The following is a 23,103-nucleotide window of genomic DNA, read 5'->3' as shown; positions in this document are numbered from 1 at the left end:
GCAAATTCATAGAGACCAAAAGTAGAATAGAGCTAATCAGGGTTTTCTGGTAAAGGTGGAATAGGAAATTACTGCTTGATGAAATTTTAGTTTGCAAAGATGAAAAATTTCTGGAAATGGATGGTGTTAATAGCATACAACAATGAAAATATATTTAATGCTACAGAACTTAAACCTTAGAAATTATTAAAACGGTAAATTTTATGTTATATACATGATATTAGAATAAGAAAAAACTTTCCTAAAACAAAAAAATGTGTGTGTGTGCATGCATGTGTGTGTGTGGGGGTGTGTGTGTGTAAGATCGTGTGTCTGTGCCAGTGTGTCAGGAGGCCTGTGAAAAAACAGAAAAATACATACTGCAGTAAAATGGGAGAAAAGGCCTATTTTTTAAAAGCCCACAAATGAAGGCAGGAATATTCAGGATGAAATACAGCAGACGTTCCATTCCCTCTTGGCGACTCTGTGAGGAGCTCACTCTTCCACACAGACACAAAGGTCCTTGCTGCACTGGCTGGGGTTTTGTTGGGACACGGATGTGGGCTGCACACGCTACCAAGTTTACGTCTGGGACTGATCCTGGGCTAGTCAGAAATCACCACTGCCTCCTCGGTGTCTGCAATGATATCTGCTACTTTCTACGGCTATTTTAATGGGTAAATTACATGATTTTTGTGAATGTCATTGGCTAAATCTTTCTCAATATTCAACAATCCACTGAATATCAAATACAATAAATGGTATGGCAAGTAAAACATAGGTTGTTTTTATTTTTCCTCAACTATTTTATACTATTACACTGCTTGTCAATCTAAAATAAACAAATACCAAAGATCTCTTCCTCATCCACTTAAGTTTGCATTTGAAATATTAAAATAGTTCTTACCTGGGCATCTGGGTCCAAGTAAAAAAGTTTAACTCTGCTTTCACTTTTCAGTTTGATTTCCGCTTCTCTGGTACTCTGATAAGAAGATAAATAAAAGTGACACTTAATAAAATTCTTAACACAGAACTGCACAGCTATATCTGAAAGCTGCCCCATTTCAAAGATCCAGGCTATTAGACATCCCTGCCTCATCGCTGAGGCAGTTGCGTTTCAAAAAACAGGAATGTACGATAGGATATGCAGCATATGAAGGGACAGAACAAGTTCACATGTGATCCTTGACCTTATGGGACTGATGACCAACTGTAAATCAAAAACCAAAAAGGCGGGTGTGGTGGTGTACGCCTGTAATCCCAACACTTGGGAGGCTGAGGCAGGAGGATTGCTGCCAGATTGAGGACAGACTGGGCTACCAAGTGAGTTCAAGGTCAGCCTGCACTGCTTAGTGATGAAACCCAGAGAGCCAGAAGGAGGATAATATGAACTTTCTTGGTTGACTGGAAAGGACACACACACACACACACACACACACACACACACACACACACACACACACACACGAACAGACACTGAGGATGGAAATGAGCCCAGATAACAGGAAGGACTGAACAGGGTCAAGACTGGGGTACAAGAAGAGAAAGAGAAAGCAGAACATTTTGAATGACTGGGGAAAGGATTAGGATAGATCTTGAAAAACAGTAAAAGGCTGACTCATCCAAAGAATATTAAATGAGCACCTGCTATGTGTCAGGCAGTGGCACATGAATGAAAAAAGTGACTAACCCCAAGGAATGCCAGCTGGAGAGGAAGTGGATACACAGATAATAAGACAAAGTATAAAGAATAGTGGGCGCTCACCTGGACTAAGGGGTAGCAACTGGAAAAGACCTGACAGAGGAAAGCCTCTCCTGAAGGACAAGCACTTTTGATGAGGAAAAAAAGAAGCACACAAAAAGAAGCACACACTAGGAGCAGAGCAGCAGGTGCAGAGGGACAAGTCACTCTGAAGCAATGATCAAGTCACTCATTACAACTGGATGGTACATTTTGATGGGAAAAAGCTAGATATGAGCCTGGCATTTATATGCTAAGGACTGGTGATTTCATTCAGAATTTAAAACATTCATTAATAGTTTAAGCAAAATAAAGTAAAATAATGACTTCTGCATTTTAGAAGCATCACCTGGTTAGGGTTGAAGCACTGGATTAGATAGAGAATGACTAAGAGGCCCAAAGAACATTTCTTGGGTTCCACAACAGTCACCCAGTCTCATAGCAGGGCCCACAATACCTCCCAGTTTTCTATCTTGAGGCGCTTGCTGAACAGTGACTCCATCAACTCTGATAGATAATTCAGGTAAAGAGCAAAGTTCAAGGAAAGATGATATACAAGGTGAAGTATGAGGTTGTTTCTGCAATTTCCAAATGAAAATATTCAGGAGATGGTTAAAGGTGTGGGGCTTGAGAACTATGCAGAGAAGAAGGCTGGAGACAGGGACTCAAAGACCATCGCATGAAGGGAAGCCTTGGGAGTGGATGAGATTTTCTGGAAAGAGTATGAAGGTGAGTCTGAGTACAGAATAAGAGGGATCCAAAACTGAAGGGATGGACAGAAAAGAAACCACTGAGAGAGAGACGTATGGTGCAGGGATGGAGGCTGGATGTGGGACACAGGAAAAAAAGAGAAGAGGCTTCTAAGGCATTCACAACATAGAAGTCATCTCTGACCTCATTATTTACCATATCTGGTCCCTCTACATATGTATCTTACTTTTCTTGGCAATCGCAGCACTGTTACTCTCGATCTCCATAGTTAAGCTTTCATCTGTTATTTTCGCCAAGGATAAGCTCAACACTTGAGATTACATATCAACACTTGAAAATGGGGTAATGACAGTCATGGTGCAGAAGGTGCTAGGTCCTCTCTGTTGGTGGCTGAATGAAGTCTGTTACTACATCTCTAATCGTGACAGCCTTGAAGTTGTTACAATAGGTTCTCAGCAAGGTCCTATGACTATATTTAACCAACTGTCTGTGTCTGAATGAGATGACCACTTGAATACAAAGAAAGAGGCTCCTAATTTTAGTTCAGCTGTTAACAAGCTGTGCAAAGTACTTAGCCACTCTGGTCTCCACTTTCATTTTTGAGCATAAATGTTGAACAAAATGATGGCTCAAGCCTCCTGTCCTAATGAAATTGATCTTAATACTACGAGAGCTTGAAGGCTTCTGGAGGTTAAGTGGCAAAGCTTCTGTTCATGCTTTCAGGGTAAAACATGTGCCAATGGCTGAGGCAGGCTCTCTCCATATGGAAAATGAGGGAGTGTTCATTTCACTCCAGACTGCCTATCCCATTTCCTAACTTTTCACATCAAAAATACTAGAACTTATCAAACAGACTCTACTTTACTGAATACAAAGAATTTGCTTTACATTGTGTACTGCTTATAATGTTTCCTAACAAAACCATCGGTACTAGGTGCTGCAAGCCACCACCATCAACAACATAGTCTCCTTCTGAATTATTGGCTTGAGTCCTTCAACAAAGCAAAGACTGTGATCTCAGACACCAATGTAGAGCAATGGGTTCTTAATGTAGATACAATTCCTGTGCATTTCTGAAAGAAACTTGTTGTCTCAAGTTCACTGTGCCAGGAGATGAGAAATAAAGCAAGAAAAACTGTATGAGTTCCTTCTACCTAGAAGATCAGTAAGGATATAAACATGTGGAAAAAACAAAAGAACAAAAATAGCAGGCAAAATAAAAACAAAGCATTCTGACTGTTACCACTAATATCCAAAAAAATATATTCTTCATCAGAAAGGTCCTGTTTAATGTGAAAGAAGGGACATTAGATGAAATAATAACCTAAAAGCTACAGCCTACCTTATATAGGTAGCTCTGCCATGAGTTAGATAAAAAGCAAATCCAGCTTCTGAAATTTCCTCCTATACCTTCGCAGACCTAGAATCATGCATTAAACTAAGGGGAAGCCCAATAATGGCTGAAGGAATTACAGCTAAAATCTAGGAAGTAAGAAAATATGGCTTAGTAAGGGCACTGCTTCACCTAATGCCAGGGAATAATAAAGACCTAGAAAAGTAATAATAATGAAAGCTGACATTTATTGGATATAGCTAACGTGTACATGCTAGATATTATCCTAAGTGGTCATTCGAACTTTATACAACCTAGGGTTAGGGATATAGTTCAGTGTTGCGGCACTTGTTTAGCAATGTAGTTTAATCCCCACAAAAGAACAACAATAAAAACACCCTCAAATTTTATGCAATTATATAAATTAAAAGGCAAATAGTACTGCTATCAGCCTTGTTTATTAAAAGAGAACAAAGCTAAACACTTTGCCCAAAGACTCACAGCATTAAATAGAAGCCTAACTTGTCTGCCTTTAGAGTCCATCTCAGTGGTAACAAACCTATGGCACACATGCCACAGTGGGTTGTTTGTATCACTGGAAGTTCTAAAAGGTTAGCCATCAGTGGGCTAGACTCGGAACATGGTCCCACTGGCTTGAACCATCAGTGGTACATGCAGGACTGTTCTGTCAGGCAGCTTATACCATCTGATGGTACTGTCCCATGTCACCTGATAGGATAGTCATGCAGTCAGAGCTGCACAACAGCAAGACATACGAGTTATAGCCCTGTCATGAAAGTATGAAACATTATAAAAGGAGAAAAAAATGAAGAGGAAAAGAAAGAAGAAAGAGGACAGAACAGTAAAGGAGATGAGGAAAAGGAGAAGGAGGAGCAGGGAGAGGTGGAAGGAGAGAAGAAAATGAACAGGCAAGTCAGACAGGAAGAAAGTGAAGTAACAAATAAATATATGGAAGCATGAAAAGTATCACTAGTATGCAGCAACATATAAATCACAGCACAGTAAAACACCATTTTTCTCTCTGGTGACAATACAAAAAAATAGTAATGTAATTGATCACTGGTGAAAGAAGAACCACAACAGGTTAACCATGTATTCTCAGGAATAGAGGATGCAGGGTAAAATTAATTTCTCTATACCATTTTGGGTGTTTTTACTTATTATAGCAAGGACAATTTTAAAAATAATTTTTTACTTTTAATTATAAATTTTACAAAAGATAGTAAAATAAACACATAATAGATACTTTCACAATCTAAGAGTTCACAAAATATAGCTGTAAAAAATTATTATCTCAAAGATTATGTAGCTGAGCACTTTTCAAAGTGAGAGAAACCAGGCATGTTCTTAAAATAACTTGTGGTCAGTCTATATTGTGGCTGTAGGAAGAACTGCCTGGGTTTTCCCAAACACCCTGTTGCAATAACCCTGTTCATGGCCCATTTGCTAATCCGGGTTCAGCAGAGAGGAGAATGGGGAAAAAAAAGACAGAGAAGGACAACAGCAGAAACTGGCACTTGCTTAGAAGTCAAAGTAGAGTATTCAGCTAAAACAGGCTATTCTCCTGTCTTATTCATTAACTCTACATTCAGTCATAAATGACATGCCCTACTCATGTTTTTCCTCTTAACAAGCACTTATAGATCAAACATTCAAAAATTTCTAGAAATAGCATACTCTGGTCCCAAGTTTACTGGTCAATCAATAAAGCAATCTAAAGTCAAAATTATGGCCAATAGCATCTTATTTTGAGCGTGAGTTATCAGAAAAAATATGCTGTTAGCTCATTTAATAAGTAGAATGAGTTAAAATAGGAAGGCCTATAAAAGTATTTTGAGACCAGAATATATACTTCTTAATTTGAAGGACTATCATGACTTGTTTCCTTTACTTCTAAGATACCTAACTCACCAAGACCATCATCTCATTCCACGTCACAAAGCTAGGACAAAGCATTACAGAAAACAGAGGCCCAGATGTGGAATGCCAGGTGCTCTGACAAACATACCATAGTCTATTTCTTTGTATCATAACACAAGGACATTGTTTTCTGGATTGAAACACATGGAAAGAAACCTTTGTTACAGAGTCCGTTTTAAAAAAATTAGAAAAAGTGTCTGTGAAACTGTTTTGAGTTCTGACAGGTTCTGCTGAACTTGACCCTGTGAACCTTGCCCAACCTCAATGAGACTTAAAGGTTGAGACACCAAGCTTTATCCTGTATTTAACTGTGACGGATCTGCCTAGAAAGGTAAGTTCATTCACTTTAAAAGGATTTAGAAGGAAACAGGGGATGCAATTTTGGGTTGACAAGAAACTGCGTCTCTTTTAGAACCACATGGAGAGACTAAAGAGTGAGTTATCGTTCTCTGGATACAAAAGAAGCTCAAAAATGGAGATAAATGCAAAGGTTTTCTCTGCATCATTTTTATATAAAAAGGTGATCTATATGTCCCAATGTGATCTAAGATAAATGTACCCAGAGGAAAAAAAATTATGGAATAATTAGGAATGGGGGTTACAACCTGATTGTTATTCTCTATCTAGGGAAGAAAGCAATTAACTAGGCCATATACTTAAGGCTGGTACTGTATATCTGTATATTTATAACAGTAACTGTTTAGTTCCACACTACAATAGAAGGAAAAGGACAAGTTTTAGGGTAGACACAGCATGTCCCCTAATATAAAAACAATAAAGATTGTTCAGTACTAAATGTACAAACGTAAGTTCCAAGAATATACAAAGTATCCCGAAAGCCTAAATCTGTTTCACTCACACTGTAACTAGAGGGCCCCTCCACAATATACCAGAATGAGACACTGTTATTTTTGCACTAACACAACTTCCTGTGGATCATATCCTGTTTGGCTTTGTCTTAGTCACCACAGAAACAAAAGCATGAGCAACAGGATGAATGAGGCAGAAAACAGAGCTAAACGGAGAGAAGCCTGCCATCAAATTCCACTTTCGACCTCCTCCCTTCCCTCACTGTTTTAGGCTTTTCTCTGCAATCTTACTTAACCACTTACCACTCCAACTATTTAAATACAGGATGACCAAAAATTGCACGTTTCTGTTAATTTTTATAAGATGATATAACAGGAAAATATAAAATGACTACTTAATCAAATTTATTCAATACAAGAACCAAATGATAAAATGATACCTGCCTGAGTGACAGGTAGGACAGTCAGTACATACATAAATGCACTGCCCTAGTGCTGCTGCTCAGTGTGAACTGTTAAGTGGTTAACTGGCCCCACTTCCCCCTTAGCTTTTCTTGCACTTTCTTTCCCAGTATTGACCTTTACCTCTTCATCCACTGACTAAACTCTCCTGCACAGCTGTGTCTCCCATTCTCTCCCCCTCATCCTCGTACTCCAAATACTTCAATCTCTGATATTGTAACCATGGAAACCATGCCTCCTTAAACAAGCTGACCAGTCACCAATAAACTCCTCTGCTTTCTCAACCAATTCAAAGGATCCCCATCCCAGACACCAGAGAAGGATGATAAACAGTCCCTGCACTGTGGGGACTGGGCACAGGTCTCCAGTTGGTGCCTGATCCCCTCCTACTGCGTACCACTGAGCAGACCATGAAAAGGCACTGGCGAAAAGGCAACCGCTTCCAACACCCAGCATGGTGGGTAGATGGCAATACATTTTAATTATCTTAATTTGTTTTCCTTCAAAAAATTACCTTTTGCCTTTGACTACCTTCTTAAATAACACTTTTATGAGATATAGGAGGAAAAAACAAAAAAGACTGCTACATTTGTCAGGTTTGATTATGACCCAAAGTAAGAAATGTTTTATATCACAGTATAGTATATATCATCTACACATGTACCTTGAAAAGGCAGTGTACTTTTATATTCGCTACTCAATTCTATTCCATTTAATTTTTTGTAATGTATGTCATGTAATGTTGGGTAAAGTGGCCTGACATGAAGAGTACAAAGAGGATGATTCCTTGCATAGAAAGGTCTACAATAGTCAAACTAATTTTCAGTGACAGAAGTCAAAAGGATGGGAATATCACCACAGACAGGGGTACAAGACAGTCTTCTGGGATGCTACAAATGTTCTCTATATTGATCTGGGTGTTATTTACATTGGGGTAGAAATGTAAATCCAATCAAGCTGTATAATTAATGCTTGAGTATTGTACTCTATATAAGTTATACCTCAATAGAAAAAGAATAAAAATTAAAAGAAAAAATAAGCAATGAGGTTGAAAACAAATTGCTTTTATTAACTAAAATGGGTTCAGCTAACTTGGTTCTAAGTGACAGTTTGAAAATAGTTCTAAATATGTCAAGTTAATATATACACACATACACACACACGCATTTATACACGTATGTGTATAATACAGAAATCTTCCTAGATCTTAGGATCAAGCAAAAATGAATTATGTTGGCTAGATAGTGAGAAAAGAAAAGAGAACACAATTCTGGTATGCCTTCATAGGAAAAAAATGCAGATATCTAAATATAATGAACATTAGACTCAAATAATGAGTCTCCTCTTACTAGTAGGTATTCACTCTGTTACCCAACAAGTGTAGAAAACACTTTTGAATTCTGTCCAGATTATATCACACATACTATCTGTTTCAACTAACTAACACCTAAACAAGTTTAAACATTTTGTTTTGAAACATTTTAAACCACCAACCATCCGGAAACAAAAAGCAAATCTCAATGCAAAATACACAGAGGTTCCTAACACAATGAGCCGGGGGATGTAGCTTGGTGGTAGCTACATTGAGTTCTCCTACCATGCTTGAGGACCTAAGTTCATCCCTAGCACCAAAGGGGGTTAAAAAAAAAGTTTCTAACACGAAACACAAACACACAAGCCAATATTCTTCCCAGTCTAGGAGGAGGTTACGATGGTGACTCTAAAGTTAGCTTTAATAGGCAGGTGCTAAAAAAATTCTTTGCAAACAGTCAAATTCCAAAGAAAAACAATGCTCTAAAATCCTAGCTAGGAAAGAAGATTTATATTTGAGAACAGCCATGTTCTCGAAATAAAGGTCAATGCTGGTCTATTTATAAGCCTATACAGACAAACCAAACAGATTCAATTACAGTGTTTAAGATGTGGGTGTGTGGGGTCACTATTTCACTGTATTAGCAAAAAAGAATAGAAAGGCAGTAACAGCAAGAGCATAAAAGGCTAAAGAACACAAAAACATTTCTTATTTAAAAAAGAATCATTCATAGATACATACAAGGAGACAAGCACAAGGATATTCATTGTAGCATTGTTCACGTAGAAAAGCATGAAAATAATAGAAGAGTAAAACACAATGTTTATACAGTACAATAAAAGAGATGAACCAGATCTATATACCAGCTAGGACAGATTCTAAAAATAGGGCTGAATTTATAATTATTTAAAAGCAACCACAGAATAAAACACACTATAGGTTAGTATTTGTGTAACATCTTAAACATATAAAAACCACTATATGTCATTCTAATAAATATATTTGTAAAACCATAAAAATGACATGGAAATAAAACTCTGCAACAGTTGTCTTTCCTACACTTCTTTCAACAGTGTAGAAAAGAAGACAATGGGAATAGGACAGTATTTAAAAAGAAATTCAACCAACTGTAAAATGTAAAGTATTTTAAACTGTAAAATATGTTATTTCTCTTTAAAATACAGTTGCTAAAAAAACTACAGTAACAGGTATGAAAATGGGTGGTGGCAATGTGGCTGTTTTGTTTTTCTTTGTGCTTTTCAGTAACTTCAGAGCATCTCAAAATTATGAAGCACTCATACAATCTTTTTTTAAAGTTGAGAGTGACCTGGGAACAATTTCTGTAACCTAGGCAACCCCTCACATCCATCCTCTTTGGAATTGTGACTAGTTACTTGAGTAACAGGCAGTATATACATGAACACAATAGAGTACCCCGTTATTATGAGAACACTTACCTGTGTATTTTGATTATTTAATACTTGTGATGCAGTATAAATATTATGAGAAGAAAAATATTTGAGGAATTATAAGAAATACTTTGTAAAGTACATTTTGGAAAACAGACTGAAGTCTCACTCAGGTCAGTGATGTATTTCCTATCACCTCATATTCAGGGCAGAAAACAGAGCAGCAATCACATTAACTGTTATTATTTCAAGAGATTCCACTCTGGACAAACTCATGAAATGAGAAAATTTTCAATAGCATTTAAATAAGATCAGCTGATTTAAGAGACGTTACCTTAGCAAGTTCAGGCAGATAGCTGTCTAAACCGGAACCAGAACCTTCCAATTTGCATTGTTCATCATCTAAAATGGCAAAACAGGTTATCCACGTCACTTGTAATGCGAAGTACTTTATTTAAAGCAGGAGAATGAAGGTTGTTTCTATTATGTGCCTCTGAGTGCAGAGGTTCTCAATACTAGAAGCACATGAGAAATACCTGAGAACTTTGAGCACAGGCCCGATGCTGAGTCAAAACCTGCAATTGCTAGTACAGTGTGGACTGGGCTACTCAGACAAGACTCCATGGCCTCACCAGTCAGAATATTTAGTGGCAGTAAGGAAGCAGTATTAAAAACAAAAAAACTGTCCCATGCACTTCTAGGGGGCAGTCATGGTCAGGTAATCACCTAAAGGCTTGAAATACAACATGAACTGTCAAAAACAGCCAGACTTTTCCCATCAACTTAACCTGATGCTCCAGTCTATCCTAACTTTGTCTTAAAAATTTCAAAGGATATTATTAATGCTAGCTATACTTTAAGTGTGGATTCCATGCCAGAGATGTGAGATATACCTTCTAGTTTATTCTTTTCATCCAATCACTAAGCTTCATTTTTATTCCCATTTTATAAGTGTGTAAACCAGGGCTCAGAAAACATAAACAGCTTCTCCAAGGTCACAGAGCTGAAAAGTGTCATTGCTAGGCTAGGACCCAAATTAAGGTCTTCCCCTTTACCTTCAGGGCTGTGGTTTTTTTTTTTCTCATTATGGAATTTTTATACAAACAACATCAGGGCAGTAAATATGTAATGTGATACAATCTTTGCTGGGAGGTTATATGTAAAAGGCTCAGATGTGTCCACCTTTCATGTACCAGTGCAATATTTCTCTTTATTACAACCACCTGGCAAAAATAAAAGACACACACAGAATAAGTGTGGCTGTGGAAGGCTAGACCTACCTACCTTCATGAGAGTCTCCATTTCGTTTTTCTTGCATTGCCGCTTCAAAGTTGAGCTGGAGAATCTTGTTTAGAATTGTAATCCATTCTTCCATTTCCACTTCACTATCAGCTGCCAAAAGGTAACTACTTTTGTCCTGCATCTTGAGCTCAAAAGCAAAACGCCTGACTTTGTTATTCTGAAATAGAAAAAAGACACATTTGGAACTTCTTTATAGGAATTCCCCTGTCTTATTTGCTACTGGGGGCTATCTCATTGGCACTGTGAACCAAGCTACTTATAACTACAAACTCCCTCCAGTGAACCATCATTGCTGCCTAACACCCTTCTTTTATTTTTTCTACACTTTTATTTTTCCATCAGACTCATTACATTTGCTATCTTACTATGTCCCCTGAGTGAAATGGAAGCATTTCTCGGGCAGAGTGTTCCCATTTTTTTTTTGTTCCATGCTATATACTTAATCTTTAGAAATGTTTTTAGCACATGATAGGCACTTAGGGCCAGAGATATAGCTCAGTGGCACAGCGCCAGCCTGGCAAGTGCGAGGTCCTGATTTTGATTCCTGGTACCAAAAAAAAAAAAGAAAAAAGAAACATGATAGGCACTTGAAAAATATTGCTGATTCTATTAAATTTCATATAAAACTTTATTTTATTAGCTTAATTTTTAAAGTAGCATGCAGCATTACATTTTTAGAAGCTAAGCATTATCTGACTTACTTATTTGAAACTTACTATGTATTATAGAATTTATCTGAACTCTTTCTATAGCCTTGTCTCCTGTCTCTGGCTTTCATGCCAATACCAGGATGACTGGTTCCAGATAAAACAATAGCCCAGGTGCATCAGAGAGAGGGAGTTTGCACAGGCATAGGACGAGGTCATGCCAACCTTGGCACTGCCGATATTTGGGCGGATTATTCTTTGTCATAAGGGAATGTCCTGCATACTGCCTCAACGCACTAGATACCAGTATCACACCTGAGTCATGATAATCAAAACCATCTCCAAGGGGCTGGGGATTTAGCTCAGCGGCAAAAGCGCCTGCCTGGCATGCCCAAGGCCGTGAGTTCGGTTCCCGGTACCAAAGAAAAACCAAAACCAAAAAAAAAAAAAAAAAAAAAAATTAAAAATTAAAATCAAAACCATCTCCAGACATTGTCAAATGTCACCTGGAGGTAAAATCATCCCACGTTGATCACTCTAGATAGAGGTTCAGCTCTGAGGAACACGGTACAGTGTAAGTTGAGAGATGAGAAATCACACCAGCCTGAGGGGGACAGAACAGCCCCCCTTAATCCACTAAAATTCTACCTGGTTATCCATGGCTCCTGAGGGAGCTCCCAGCATATACATGGGACACCCACTGCCACTTTCTCAGTGTTTTCTGCAGCACAGTGCTTCAAAATGGAAAGCCAATCGTTGCTCTTGTCAGAGGGACACAAACTTCTGTGACAGTCTGTCTACTGTGGCCTCAGCAATTATCATCTTGGCTCTCACTTAAAGTCAAGGCAAGAATCAGGCAAGAAGCGAAAGGCTAAAAATGCAATTCGTTTTCTATCCCCCATCTTCACTCCTCACATACAATCCAGAAAGTAAAGTTAAAAGTGGGACAAAAACATTAGGCTTTGATCCTTTTTTCTCAGTCCCTGTTTCTTCATCTGCAGTATAAATATATCAACTGCAAGGGCCCTAACATACTTCTTTCAGGACTTAAGATTCTAAATTGTATTTCTATCAGGTCCATCTAATAGTTTTAGTTTAGGCATTTCTTTTAATCCACAGCATTAATTAATTTTTTATTAGATACAAAAGTAATAATGGGGCCAGGGATGCAGCTGAGCAGCACAGCGCCTGCCTAGTAAGTGTGAGGCCCTGAGTTTGATTCTTAGTACCAAAAAATAAATAATAAAAACTAAAAATTAAAAAAACTAAAACTAAAAACTAAAAATTTAAAAAACCAACACAACTTTTGATGCTCAGTTTACAAACATATATTAATAAAAACAAGTAAATTTTATCTTTTGAAGTCTTGGATATAATTCATCAGATGAAAAACACCATCAGCCACATCTGCAAAGGGAATCTGAAGGAAAAGACTTCCATTGAAGTCAGAACCTTAGATTCTGAAATGCACCTCAGAGATAGCTCAGGGCTGCTATACTTAGAAATATCTGCACACTGTGCTGAAGACATGCAACGAAACTTTTTTTTTTTTTGTTTTTTTGGAACCAGGGATCGAACTCAGGACCTTGTGCTTTTTGGGTCTTTTTTTGAGACAGGGTGTCACTATGCAGTTCAGGCTGGCCTTGAGCTCACTTTAAAGCCCAAGTTGGCCTTGAACTCACAACGATCCTCCTGCCTCAGCCTCCTGAGTACTGGGATTACAGGCATGTGCCACCATGCCCAGCTCACAAAACTCTCATAAAGCAAAAATAATTACTTCCTACTTCAAAATGAAGTTCGCAAATATATTTAATTTTGTTTAAACTTTTTAAAATCAGTGCCAGAAAATTCAGCTAAAAGAAATAACAATGGTATCTCAACTCAAGAATGCAAATGAAACTACTACTTGGGAATCTCACTCAACAAGTTAATTCCCTGCGTTAATAATTCACTTTGATACTCCTTGCTGCACACTGTCAATAAACATCCTTTGATGGAAATTAGTTCTTCACAGTGGTTGCTTTCAGGTGAGATAGGGTAGCTAGCTGAGACATCCACATGCTGAGCAGCTAGCTGCTGGCTGAAAACCATGTTCAGTGAACATAAAGTGGTGTTACTGTCCCACTCCAGGGCTCAAACACACTTTCATGTATTCTTCCTTTGGTTTTGCTTTGCTTTGGGGAACAAGGTCCTGCATAGTGGCTTTACTATTTTCCAAAAATTGAGGATAGCACAATTTAAGTAAAATTCCATATTCCTGATGTGCTGAAAAGCTGTATGATCTGGCAACATCAGTCGTGGCTGAGAAGCAGGTGCCCCTTTGAGCAGAGCACCTGTTTGTCTGGTTTGTCAGAATTCCTAAGGTTTCCTGTTGTTTTACAACCAGTCCTCTTCTGTCACTGAACTTAGCTGCTGGCCCTTGCAGGCACTGATTTTGAACACTAGTTTCCATTTCTGGTCAAGATAAAGTAACAGGATCTGGATTTACTCTCCAGCTACAGTTACTAAAACATTAGACAAAAGAAATGAAACAACTGTTCTCAGGTAAGAAAGGACAGGCAGTGTGGGCCTGTGATCCCTGGTAGAAGGGAAGTAGGCGAGGTGAGTCTATCAGCTCAGCTTTCAGTCTAGAGGTAGCATTTGTATCCAGGCACCAGAAAGGAAACCAAACAGGTTCTTAAGAATTGAGGAAGATCCAAGACGGTTAGAGTATGCCTTCAGAGTCTCCACGATAAGACAAAGATAAGAAGTAAAAGAGAAAACTTGGTAAAAAACAAACAAACAAACAAATAACTATCAAGTCAGCCTATAATAACTGCACTCTGGAAGGCTGAGGATCCCAAAGTTTGAGCCCAGCCTGGATAACTTAGTGATTTAGTAAGACCTGTCTCAAAATAAAATTTAAAAAGGGATTGGGATGCAGCTCAGTGCAAAGACCCTAGGTTCAATCCCCAATACTACAAAAACATAAAAACCGAAAGTCCTATCTATTACATGTACAGGAAACAACATCATCAGATACCCGCAAACAGTATCAGCATCTAGAAGACAATGTAATGCCTTTCAAGTTCCCAAGTAAAACTTCACTTTAGATTTCTACAGCCAGCTAAACTGAGTCAAATGTGAATGTAAAAAAAAAATGTCTGCAGATACATTAACTCAAAAAATTACACCATCTTATATATGGCTTCTCAGGAAACCACTGAAGGACAGGCTCCTGTAAAACAAGGAAACAGAACCAAAGAAAGGAAGACATGGAATCCTAGAAGCCGGCAAGTCTACATGGTGAGGAAGGCAAGGGGAATCTCCTGGATGGCAGCTGTACAGGACACAGAAAGCAATCAGTCTAGCTAGGAGTAGGAATTCCATTTACCAGCACAGGAAGTCTTTCAAGAAGCTGATAAAGAAAGAAAGAAGAGTGAACACTCATCGTCTAGCAATATGAAGACAAATTCCAGACAAAGAGTGAGAAAAGACTTAAGAAATGATTTTTATCAGGGAATTGGGGAGTGGGTGAGGTGGAGATGACACGAGGGTGAAAGACTTTTAGGATGGCTCTTCAGCACTGTCCCGTTTCAATTCCACGAATGGATTCCAGGCTGAAAACACAGCTTAACTTAGGTAAACCAAGGTGCCTGTGGTCAAACCAGAGCATCACATCCCTAATTGTATTTACGCTAGCTGCCCTCAACAACCTGCTCAAAGAACCCAGCTTCTGTCAATGTCGTCAACCATTACAAGGTCATCTTCAGGGAGACTTCTCTGGTAATGGTGACTGCATCTATTGTGAGTTGTCTGGGAAAATATTCATTAATCACAGAACCCTCAGCCTGGAGGCCCCTAAGAAAAACGCTTGAATGATCTTCATTCTGAGATTACTTGGGCAGCTTTGGCTAACTGGACATCTCTATCTTATGTGCACTGCAAATCGTGAGAGTGATAGTCTCCCCATTTAGAAAGCAGAGAGCCCAGTTGGGCATACCCACAGCTGGTATGAGGCATTTAAAACAATGCTTTATCTCACCTCTACCTCAACACTTTGTTCTGTTTTCACTGTTACTTCAAATTTGTTACCCTGTGTTTTCTGTCTCTTGTAAGTTGTTATCTTAAATCCTCTTGGAAATGACAAAAAGTGGATAGAGGGATGAACAGATGGGAAAACAGCAACCCACTTTCAGAGACAATTCGAAGAATGTGTGGAAGGATGCATACCAAACTAGTAACAGGTTTCTGGGAGAGGGAAGGATGGGAGGAGCAGGGAGGGTGTCCAGGGAACTGCATTTGCACTGTCTTTTTTTACACCAAGAATGCGCTTTTGTGCTAGAATAAAGATAATTTTAAGTATAACTTTACAATTGTAACAATACTAACTAAGATCACAGAAATATATAATGTTGCCTAGAAGCTTACCATTTGCCAGCACTGTTCTAAGCTCACTATGTGTATCAATTTTCTCAGTAAACATATTTGCTACTATCATTATCCTACTTAACTAATGCAGAAACTCAGGTTAAATGCCATCTCCAAGATTACAGAGCTAGTAAGCAATGGAGCAGGGATTTGAACTCCATCTAATCTGTTGAAATGCATATAATGATACACCCTTTGGTGCTGTGATGGAGTGATAAAAGTTGTCACTGAGATACTAAGGACCATCCTAAATATTTCCATGTGTTAAAGCATATGGTGTTCTCACTGACTCTACTAATGAAAACACTATCATTACCCACATTTTGCAGATGAAGAAACTTTAAATAGTCAGACCAAGGTCACAGCTAAAAACCAGCCAAGAGTAGGTTTTAAACACAAGAACACAGGCACCAGAACACTTGTGCCCACTGCAACATAATATCTGCCATTTTTTTACTTGCGGAAAATATGCCTTTATTTGTTTTAAGGTTAAGATATTATATTTCTATTATGAAGAATGTCATCCCTGAAAGTGTTTGTCTAAATCTTATTTACACGTAATACTAATACAGACAAAAAAATTTGCTGATAAAACTTTTCACATTTACCTGAACCACACCCATGCAGGAATCCAAAAATATTGATCCTTTTGGTTCCTTGGAGATCTTTTCATCTTTGTAAAAATTCAAGTTATAGGATCCATCACCAAGTTGAATTAGGTGGAAAAACCGTCTCTTAAATGACTGAGAGAAAATAACACACACAGCTACTTTTCAAAATGAAAAAAGTCACAATCTCTACCAATAAATCACAACTATACAAATCCACAAAAGCTATTTTTGCTCCCCCCAAAATCAATCTAATTCCAGAGGACATTCCAGGTAACTGGACTGCTTGAAGATTCCCTGTTACATCTAATAGTCTCGCTGAATTTAAATTCTGAGGAAAGTGTCCACTTTAATGCTCACAGATCATTTTTCTTAGCTACAGATTTGGGATTTTACATAACCGCCCAAACGCAGTGCAAGGAGTCCAATTTGGGATGCAGAACAGAAGGATGGATTCTTTCTCTCAAATCCCCAGGGCTTCTTGCTTACACAGACTAAGAACTGTTTTCTGCTTCCAGCCTCAGGATTATGACAGTCAGCATTGCCTGACTTAATTTTTATCTCCCCGTTCATTCTTACCTCTCTCTCATTATTTCTTTTATTATTATTCCTCATCTTCTTGAATAGCTTCTTACATTAGTTTTTATTTTTCCCTTTGCAGCCCTCTACCATTTAACCATTTTCCCTTTTTAGTCCTCCATTTTTGCTTTCCTTGACTTTGTCATGGTAGACATGCACAGTAGTGCTTAGGTTTAGCATGTAACACAGCCCCTCCATGACATTCTGTGAGGCACCACAGAGCACAGAGAAGAATGCCTATGGCAGTGACTGCACCCACACCAGCCCAGTGATGATCTCTTTGTGCTGGTGCTGAGAGGGCAGTGAAGACAAGTGAGCAGCCAAGGATGTAGAAATGGGATGCTACCACCCAAGAAGCATGTAATAACCAGACAATAACCCTTTTACCAGGAAGAACAGCACATCTATTCAACTTGAGCATTATTCTCAGGACCTATAGCAGGCAAGGTTTCATGAGAGGGGAAAGCAGGGTGATGATCCTCCTCACCCTCATGGTCACACTGATTGCACTGTTCATGTTGCCTTTGTACAGCCAACCGTGCTTGGTGATCCCACCCTTCTGAGAACCAAGGGAGGCAGCATCCTAGGAGAGAAAGAAAACACCCCTACAGTCAATCTTCCACTATCATCTGTTATTTGTTGTGAGTTTGGTGAATGGGAAAATAATTTTATTTGTGGCAAGTTAGTCAATTATCCCTTTATTGTGGCATTCATTGTCCCAACACCTACAAGTCACATTAAAGTCCACTTAGCAACAGAAGAGAGAAGCCACAAACACAATTCCATTAAAGCAAAGCTCGCTCTAGTTCAAGATTTTATTTTTAAGTGTTTAGTGAGCAATAAAAAGTACATACCACGCTTGACAACTCAGTTTTAAGGTCTCTCCTGGTGTCATGAAAAATGTTTTCAAATTACACGCCCTTATAATTGCAGGACAAAGCAAATTCCTGGAAAACTTCCCAGAAGCTTAGTTCAGGGAAAGGTGAATAAAGAAAGGGAGGAAATATGAGGCAAGGCAGAACAGAGAGATAAAAGGAAGTGACAAAGGAAGTGGGGAGAAAGGCAACAATACAAGCAGGTATGGGGGGTGCGGGGAAGAGTTAGAGAAGCAAAAAGAAATCTCTATAGACGTGAAGAAAAGTGCTTCTTCAAGCTCAGACCCGACACAGTATGAAATCTGGGTTTAAGGAGGTGGGCAGGGAGCTGCCAGCTACTGCTAAAATATTAGGCATAGATCTGTACAGACCCTAAATGGGCAGCTGAGGAAATATACACACAAGCAACCTGACTCAACTGACAATTTTTTTTAAAAGGAAAAAACTTAAATTTACAGTGGGGCATCCAGCATTTAGTGGGAGAAGGAGAAATGCAAGGATGGTAACAAAACCTTCTTCTTAGGTTTCCCTTGCTCAGGGAACATACTCACCTTTCACGCCCTACTCTTTTAACGTACCCTCTCTAGCCATAATCTTTCCTCCAAAAGCAGAGGGAGTAAGTACATTAAAATCAGACTTCATTAAAAGTAAGTATTAAAGAAACAGCCATTTTAAATCTACAGGCTGGCAATTTAAGATATCCTGTTAAAAAACAACCTAAGTTTAAGGTCTAAATCATGTTGTTATGTCTTAACTGTAGCCAAATCTGATCCAAGCCTTGGAAAATGATCTCATAGCAAATAAACATTCTCCAAAGAACATGAGATGCTAAGCAGTCAAGTTGAAACAAAGACCTTATGTCAATCAATCCAATAATACACTTTAAAATATTTTTCCCCTGCTTCCTGAAACATTCCAATTCCTGTTTTGGGTGAATGTCAGTAATTTTCTAACTCATTTTAAAATCTTGTAAAATCAATGGTTAACGTGAAAAGAAAAACAACAGCAAGGAAGCATCCTACCTCATCTTTGTCGACCTCCTCATCAACTTCATAGACATGAACTGGGAGTTTATCCAATTTAGCTGATTTGCTTTAAAAACAAGAAAGAAAAACTTGCTTTATAAACTTGTCTAATCAATAAGAGTCTGTATTTCTTCCTCCATCAGAAGAACCATCCTTTCATAGACCCAAAGCTGTCCCTATCAGATGAGAAATAACACAGTCTATGCCACTGCTATCCTAAGTAGGTAAGCCACGTGCACAAGTCATGAAGTTCCAAAATGGTATGTGGAAAAGAAAGCAGAGCTTTCTGGGAGGTAGGAGGTATACTGAAAATAGGAATGTGGGTTGTGTATTAATAAAGAATGACTTGGTAGAATAACTTTTCATACAGTTTATCTTTGAGAGAAAATGGAGTATGAGGCTACTTGTGAGAATGACAATAGTATTAACACCAGTAACAGTGGTGGTCAACATTATCAAAGGGGTCTTAGGGCTGGGACCTGTGTTCTGTACTTTTATGTATCATCTCAAACCTTGAGATGGTGGAACTGTTAGAAGCACTCAATAGATATGGAAACTGAGGCTTACAGAGCACAGAGGTTACCTAGATATTTATATTCTTATATGTTTCTCATCCTCCACTTGGAAATTCTTATTAATGCAGAAAAGTAAAATCATCTGTCTGTTAATGTTTTCATTTTTAAAATTTAAAAAAAGTAAAATCTACCAGCAATAAAAATCTATCATACAGTAGGTACAGTATAAGTCAGTCTGTATCTTCCAATCATGAGAACAATATGAACAAGACAATGGAGATGGGATAATCCAATAAAATGGAAAGTACTCAAAACTCCTCAAGTAACTACTGTGCAAATACAAACTAAAGAGCATACTCATCTGGAGAAGATACTGCTAGGAGGGAATGTTCTCTGCTGCAATTTAAAAGGGGCACTCAGGAAGCTGGCTGGACATTCTTAAGGAGTGGCTAAGCCACACAAATAGGAAAAACAAAAGCTAGGTCATCAAGAACAGTAAAAAAAATTCAATCAAACATATGCAACAAACAAAAATGTATACAAAAAACAAAAATGTATACAAAAATATATTACCCTGGATTTCAACTGAGATTTTCATTGGTGATGGTTACTTGTAAAACACAATCTGTCTCTATTGCTTTTTTGCCAACTGTATCATCACTTCAGAATGCACTGTTTTACAAAAGCCTCTTAAGGTAAGAGCTACCTATTCCTGGTTTACTCTAAATATCACTAATATTTCTGAACACACTTGCCTTTGGTATATTTTAAAAGAATTACTACTTCAAAAGGGGTAAAGAATTTATCTGGGAAAACACTAGTTCCTTGATTTATTTTGTTAAAACAAAACTAATCAACATAGAACAATACTCATTTCAAGTTTCTTTTCCAAATATTCTTTTAAAGAAAACCACTAAAGCATATTTCAACATTTATATTTTCTTTGCTTTATACTTTTCATTGAAAAATTTTACCTATGTATGCTTTAACAATGATACTCTGAAAAGAATCCCAGAACATAATTAAAATATCCTTATGGTTCCATTACCACCTACTAACACCAGAGTGTTACGTTTAAGTCTTCTAATCAAAGCTGTGTTCATAATGGCTACATCATATACAGACAAATCATCTAGCAGTATTTTCTACCATTACTGTGGTTACATATGAAGTTATACACTTCCCTGAGCATTTCAAGTAAAAAGATGTTACCCCATGTAGATAACTCTATCTTGTGTGGTCTTACGGTTTACTCACTTTGGAAGCTGTCGGAACTCTCCTGAGTAATCTTCATATTTATAGGTCACAAGATGCCAGTCAGAATTGTAGGTTTTAATGCACTGTTAGGGGAGAGGAATTTAAAAAAAGAAAGAAAAAAGTATAAGAGGAAAACAAAAAGACAGGTGATGACTGTTGTAACACATGTCCAGAGGGTTGGGAAGGCACACACATACAGCCACCAAAACAAATTTCCCAGCTAATTAACCAGCTAATGCCTGAAAATCTACCACCAGAGACACCTGTGAAACTTAAGACTTTAAAACACTGAAACCTTACCCACGGAAGAGGTATCACTTTACATTATCATTAATGCTCTGACAGCAGATTTTACAAGGAGACAAACTTAGCCTAACTTTGTGACATTTACATAACAATGCACTGTTTCTGCCTTAAAAGTACTTGGGTCTTAAGAAACCATAGTTCCCAACTAGGATTTGAAAGTGAAGGCCTGGTGTGATGGCCCAGGCCTGTAATCCCTGCACTCCAGAGGCTTGAGGCAGAAGGACTGCCACCAGTTCAAAGCCAGCCTGGACGACATAGTGAGTTCAGGGCCAGCTTGAACTACATAGTGAGACCCTGTCTCAAAAAAAAACACAAAATAACAACAACAAAATGAAACAAAATAAAAAGACAGGAGAAAGTGTGAACCTTAGACACATTCCTGATAGTTACTGATAGAAGAACTAGCTTGTCAGTTAATATCATCACATAAATTTGCCTTCATTTTTTTTCTTTCAACTCCTAGAGGACAAAGTGAGGTTATTATGAGAAAAGATTTCAATTCCAGTTTGTAGGGACACCATGACAGTGTGTGTGTGTGTGTGTGTGTGTGTGTGTGTGTGTGTACAAAATGTGTATCACATGGATCACTCAACGGCCAAAGATTCTTTTGGAAACATTAACCTACACTGACTGCATTTAAATTTCCTCACCACATGGTAGGGTTAAGGGGCCAGCACAGCCTCTTTCATTCATCTACTTATCCATTAGGATCCACCTAGTACTGTGTAAAATCTGAAGATTATAAGACCACACTCACTAGATCTTCAAATATGAGTCAAAATCATAATAGGTAAAGATTTTTAGTTAATATCAGCTTAGTTCAAATGACAATTTCTATAGTTAGCTACTGACTACAAATATCCAGACTTGGGTATGGCAAAAAAGAATATAAATAAAAACATAGGTAAGTAATGTTTGTATGTCTTACCTATTGTAGTTTATTTGATTCTGGCTATAACTAACATCATGAACAACATTTCTATTCTGCTTATTTCACTTCTTAGTTTATGCTGCCAACCTTTCTATCCATGTCACAGCCTATGTTTGAAAGCCCTGCTAAAGCAAACCTTGTTCCACGCACAAATGCATAAAAATAACAACAGAGAGTGTTTACTTTTTGGCAAGCTTCTATAAAAGGACCTTGCTTGAAAGGATACAAAAGGAAGTAGTATGTTTTGAAAGGTGGAATAAACTGCAGGGACAGACTCAGAGTAGTCAGTATGAAAGCTGAGCCATTTTTCAGTTTTTTTAATATGAAGTTTGCACACATTTTTAAATACTATTTTGTTCTTATAAATGCCTCCACTCTTTTATAGAAAACCCAGGAGAACCAGGCGAGGTGGCACACACCTGTAATCTCAGTATTCATTCAGGAGGCTGAGGCAGGAGGATTGCTTGCTGCAAGTTCAAGGAAAGCCTGAGCTATATTGTGAGTTCAGGACCAGAATGAACTACACCGCAAGACACTGTTTCAAGAAGTCAAAATAAAAAATTTTTTTAAAAAAATCGAAAAACAAAAAATGAAACAAAACAAAAACAAAGAAAGTTCAGGAGACAGCAGGTTCTATTAGAAACCTTAGCCAGAGAACGGTACTTCCAAAAAGGCAAGAATATGACTGATTACTGATTAACCCTAGGAAATTCTATAATATTTTAAAATTACAGTGAAAGGCTTATGAATTTTTTAAAGCCATCAGATCATTCTCTCTGGACGAGATATTGGAGAGGAAGTGATATTTTACTCCACCCAAGTGGAAGAGTCCCAAAGGATTTAGTTATTGGCTCCACTCCACAGGATGAAGCAGTGATTGCATAACCTGCAGTGATTAACTTAGTGGAAAATTATCCCTCAAAACCGTATTTTTAAATCAATTGGGAGAAC

The 23,103-nt window shown here is 38.0% G+C and overlaps 1 protein-coding gene across 10 annotated transcripts in view; it reads right to left on the bottom strand.

Moving 5' to 3' along the window:
* Window positions 1–23,103, bottom strand: part of Dock9 (dedicator of cytokinesis 9) — a 218,672-nt gene that overhangs the window by 113,402 nt on the left and 82,167 nt on the right. For all 10 annotated transcript variants that reach the window (XM_013516091.1, XM_013516094.1, XM_013516099.1 and 7 more), the window contains exons 4-10: window positions 20,916–20,998; window positions 19,141–19,210; window positions 17,731–17,826; window positions 16,665–16,799; window positions 10,982–11,156; window positions 10,032–10,099; window positions 887–961 (exon numbers count right to left, since the gene is read on the bottom strand). In XM_013516091.1, the coding sequence (XP_013371545.1) occupies window positions 887–961; window positions 10,032–10,099; window positions 10,982–11,156; window positions 16,665–16,799; window positions 17,731–17,826; window positions 19,141–19,210; window positions 20,916–20,998 (702 nt within the window). The remainder of the gene's footprint in view (window positions 1–886; window positions 962–10,031; window positions 10,100–10,981; window positions 11,157–16,664; window positions 16,800–17,730; window positions 17,827–19,140; window positions 19,211–20,915; window positions 20,999–23,103) is intronic.

Source organism: Chinchilla lanigera, unplaced genomic scaffold (genome assembly GCF_000276665.1).
Source record: "Chinchilla lanigera isolate Chin_1 unplaced genomic scaffold, ChiLan1.0 scaffold00003, whole genome shotgun sequence".
Classification (NCBI taxonomy): Eukaryota; Metazoa; Chordata; class Mammalia; order Rodentia; family Chinchillidae; genus Chinchilla; species Chinchilla lanigera.
Note: the sequence above shows the minus strand (reverse complement) of the source record. Positions and strands in the feature narration are given on the sequence as shown.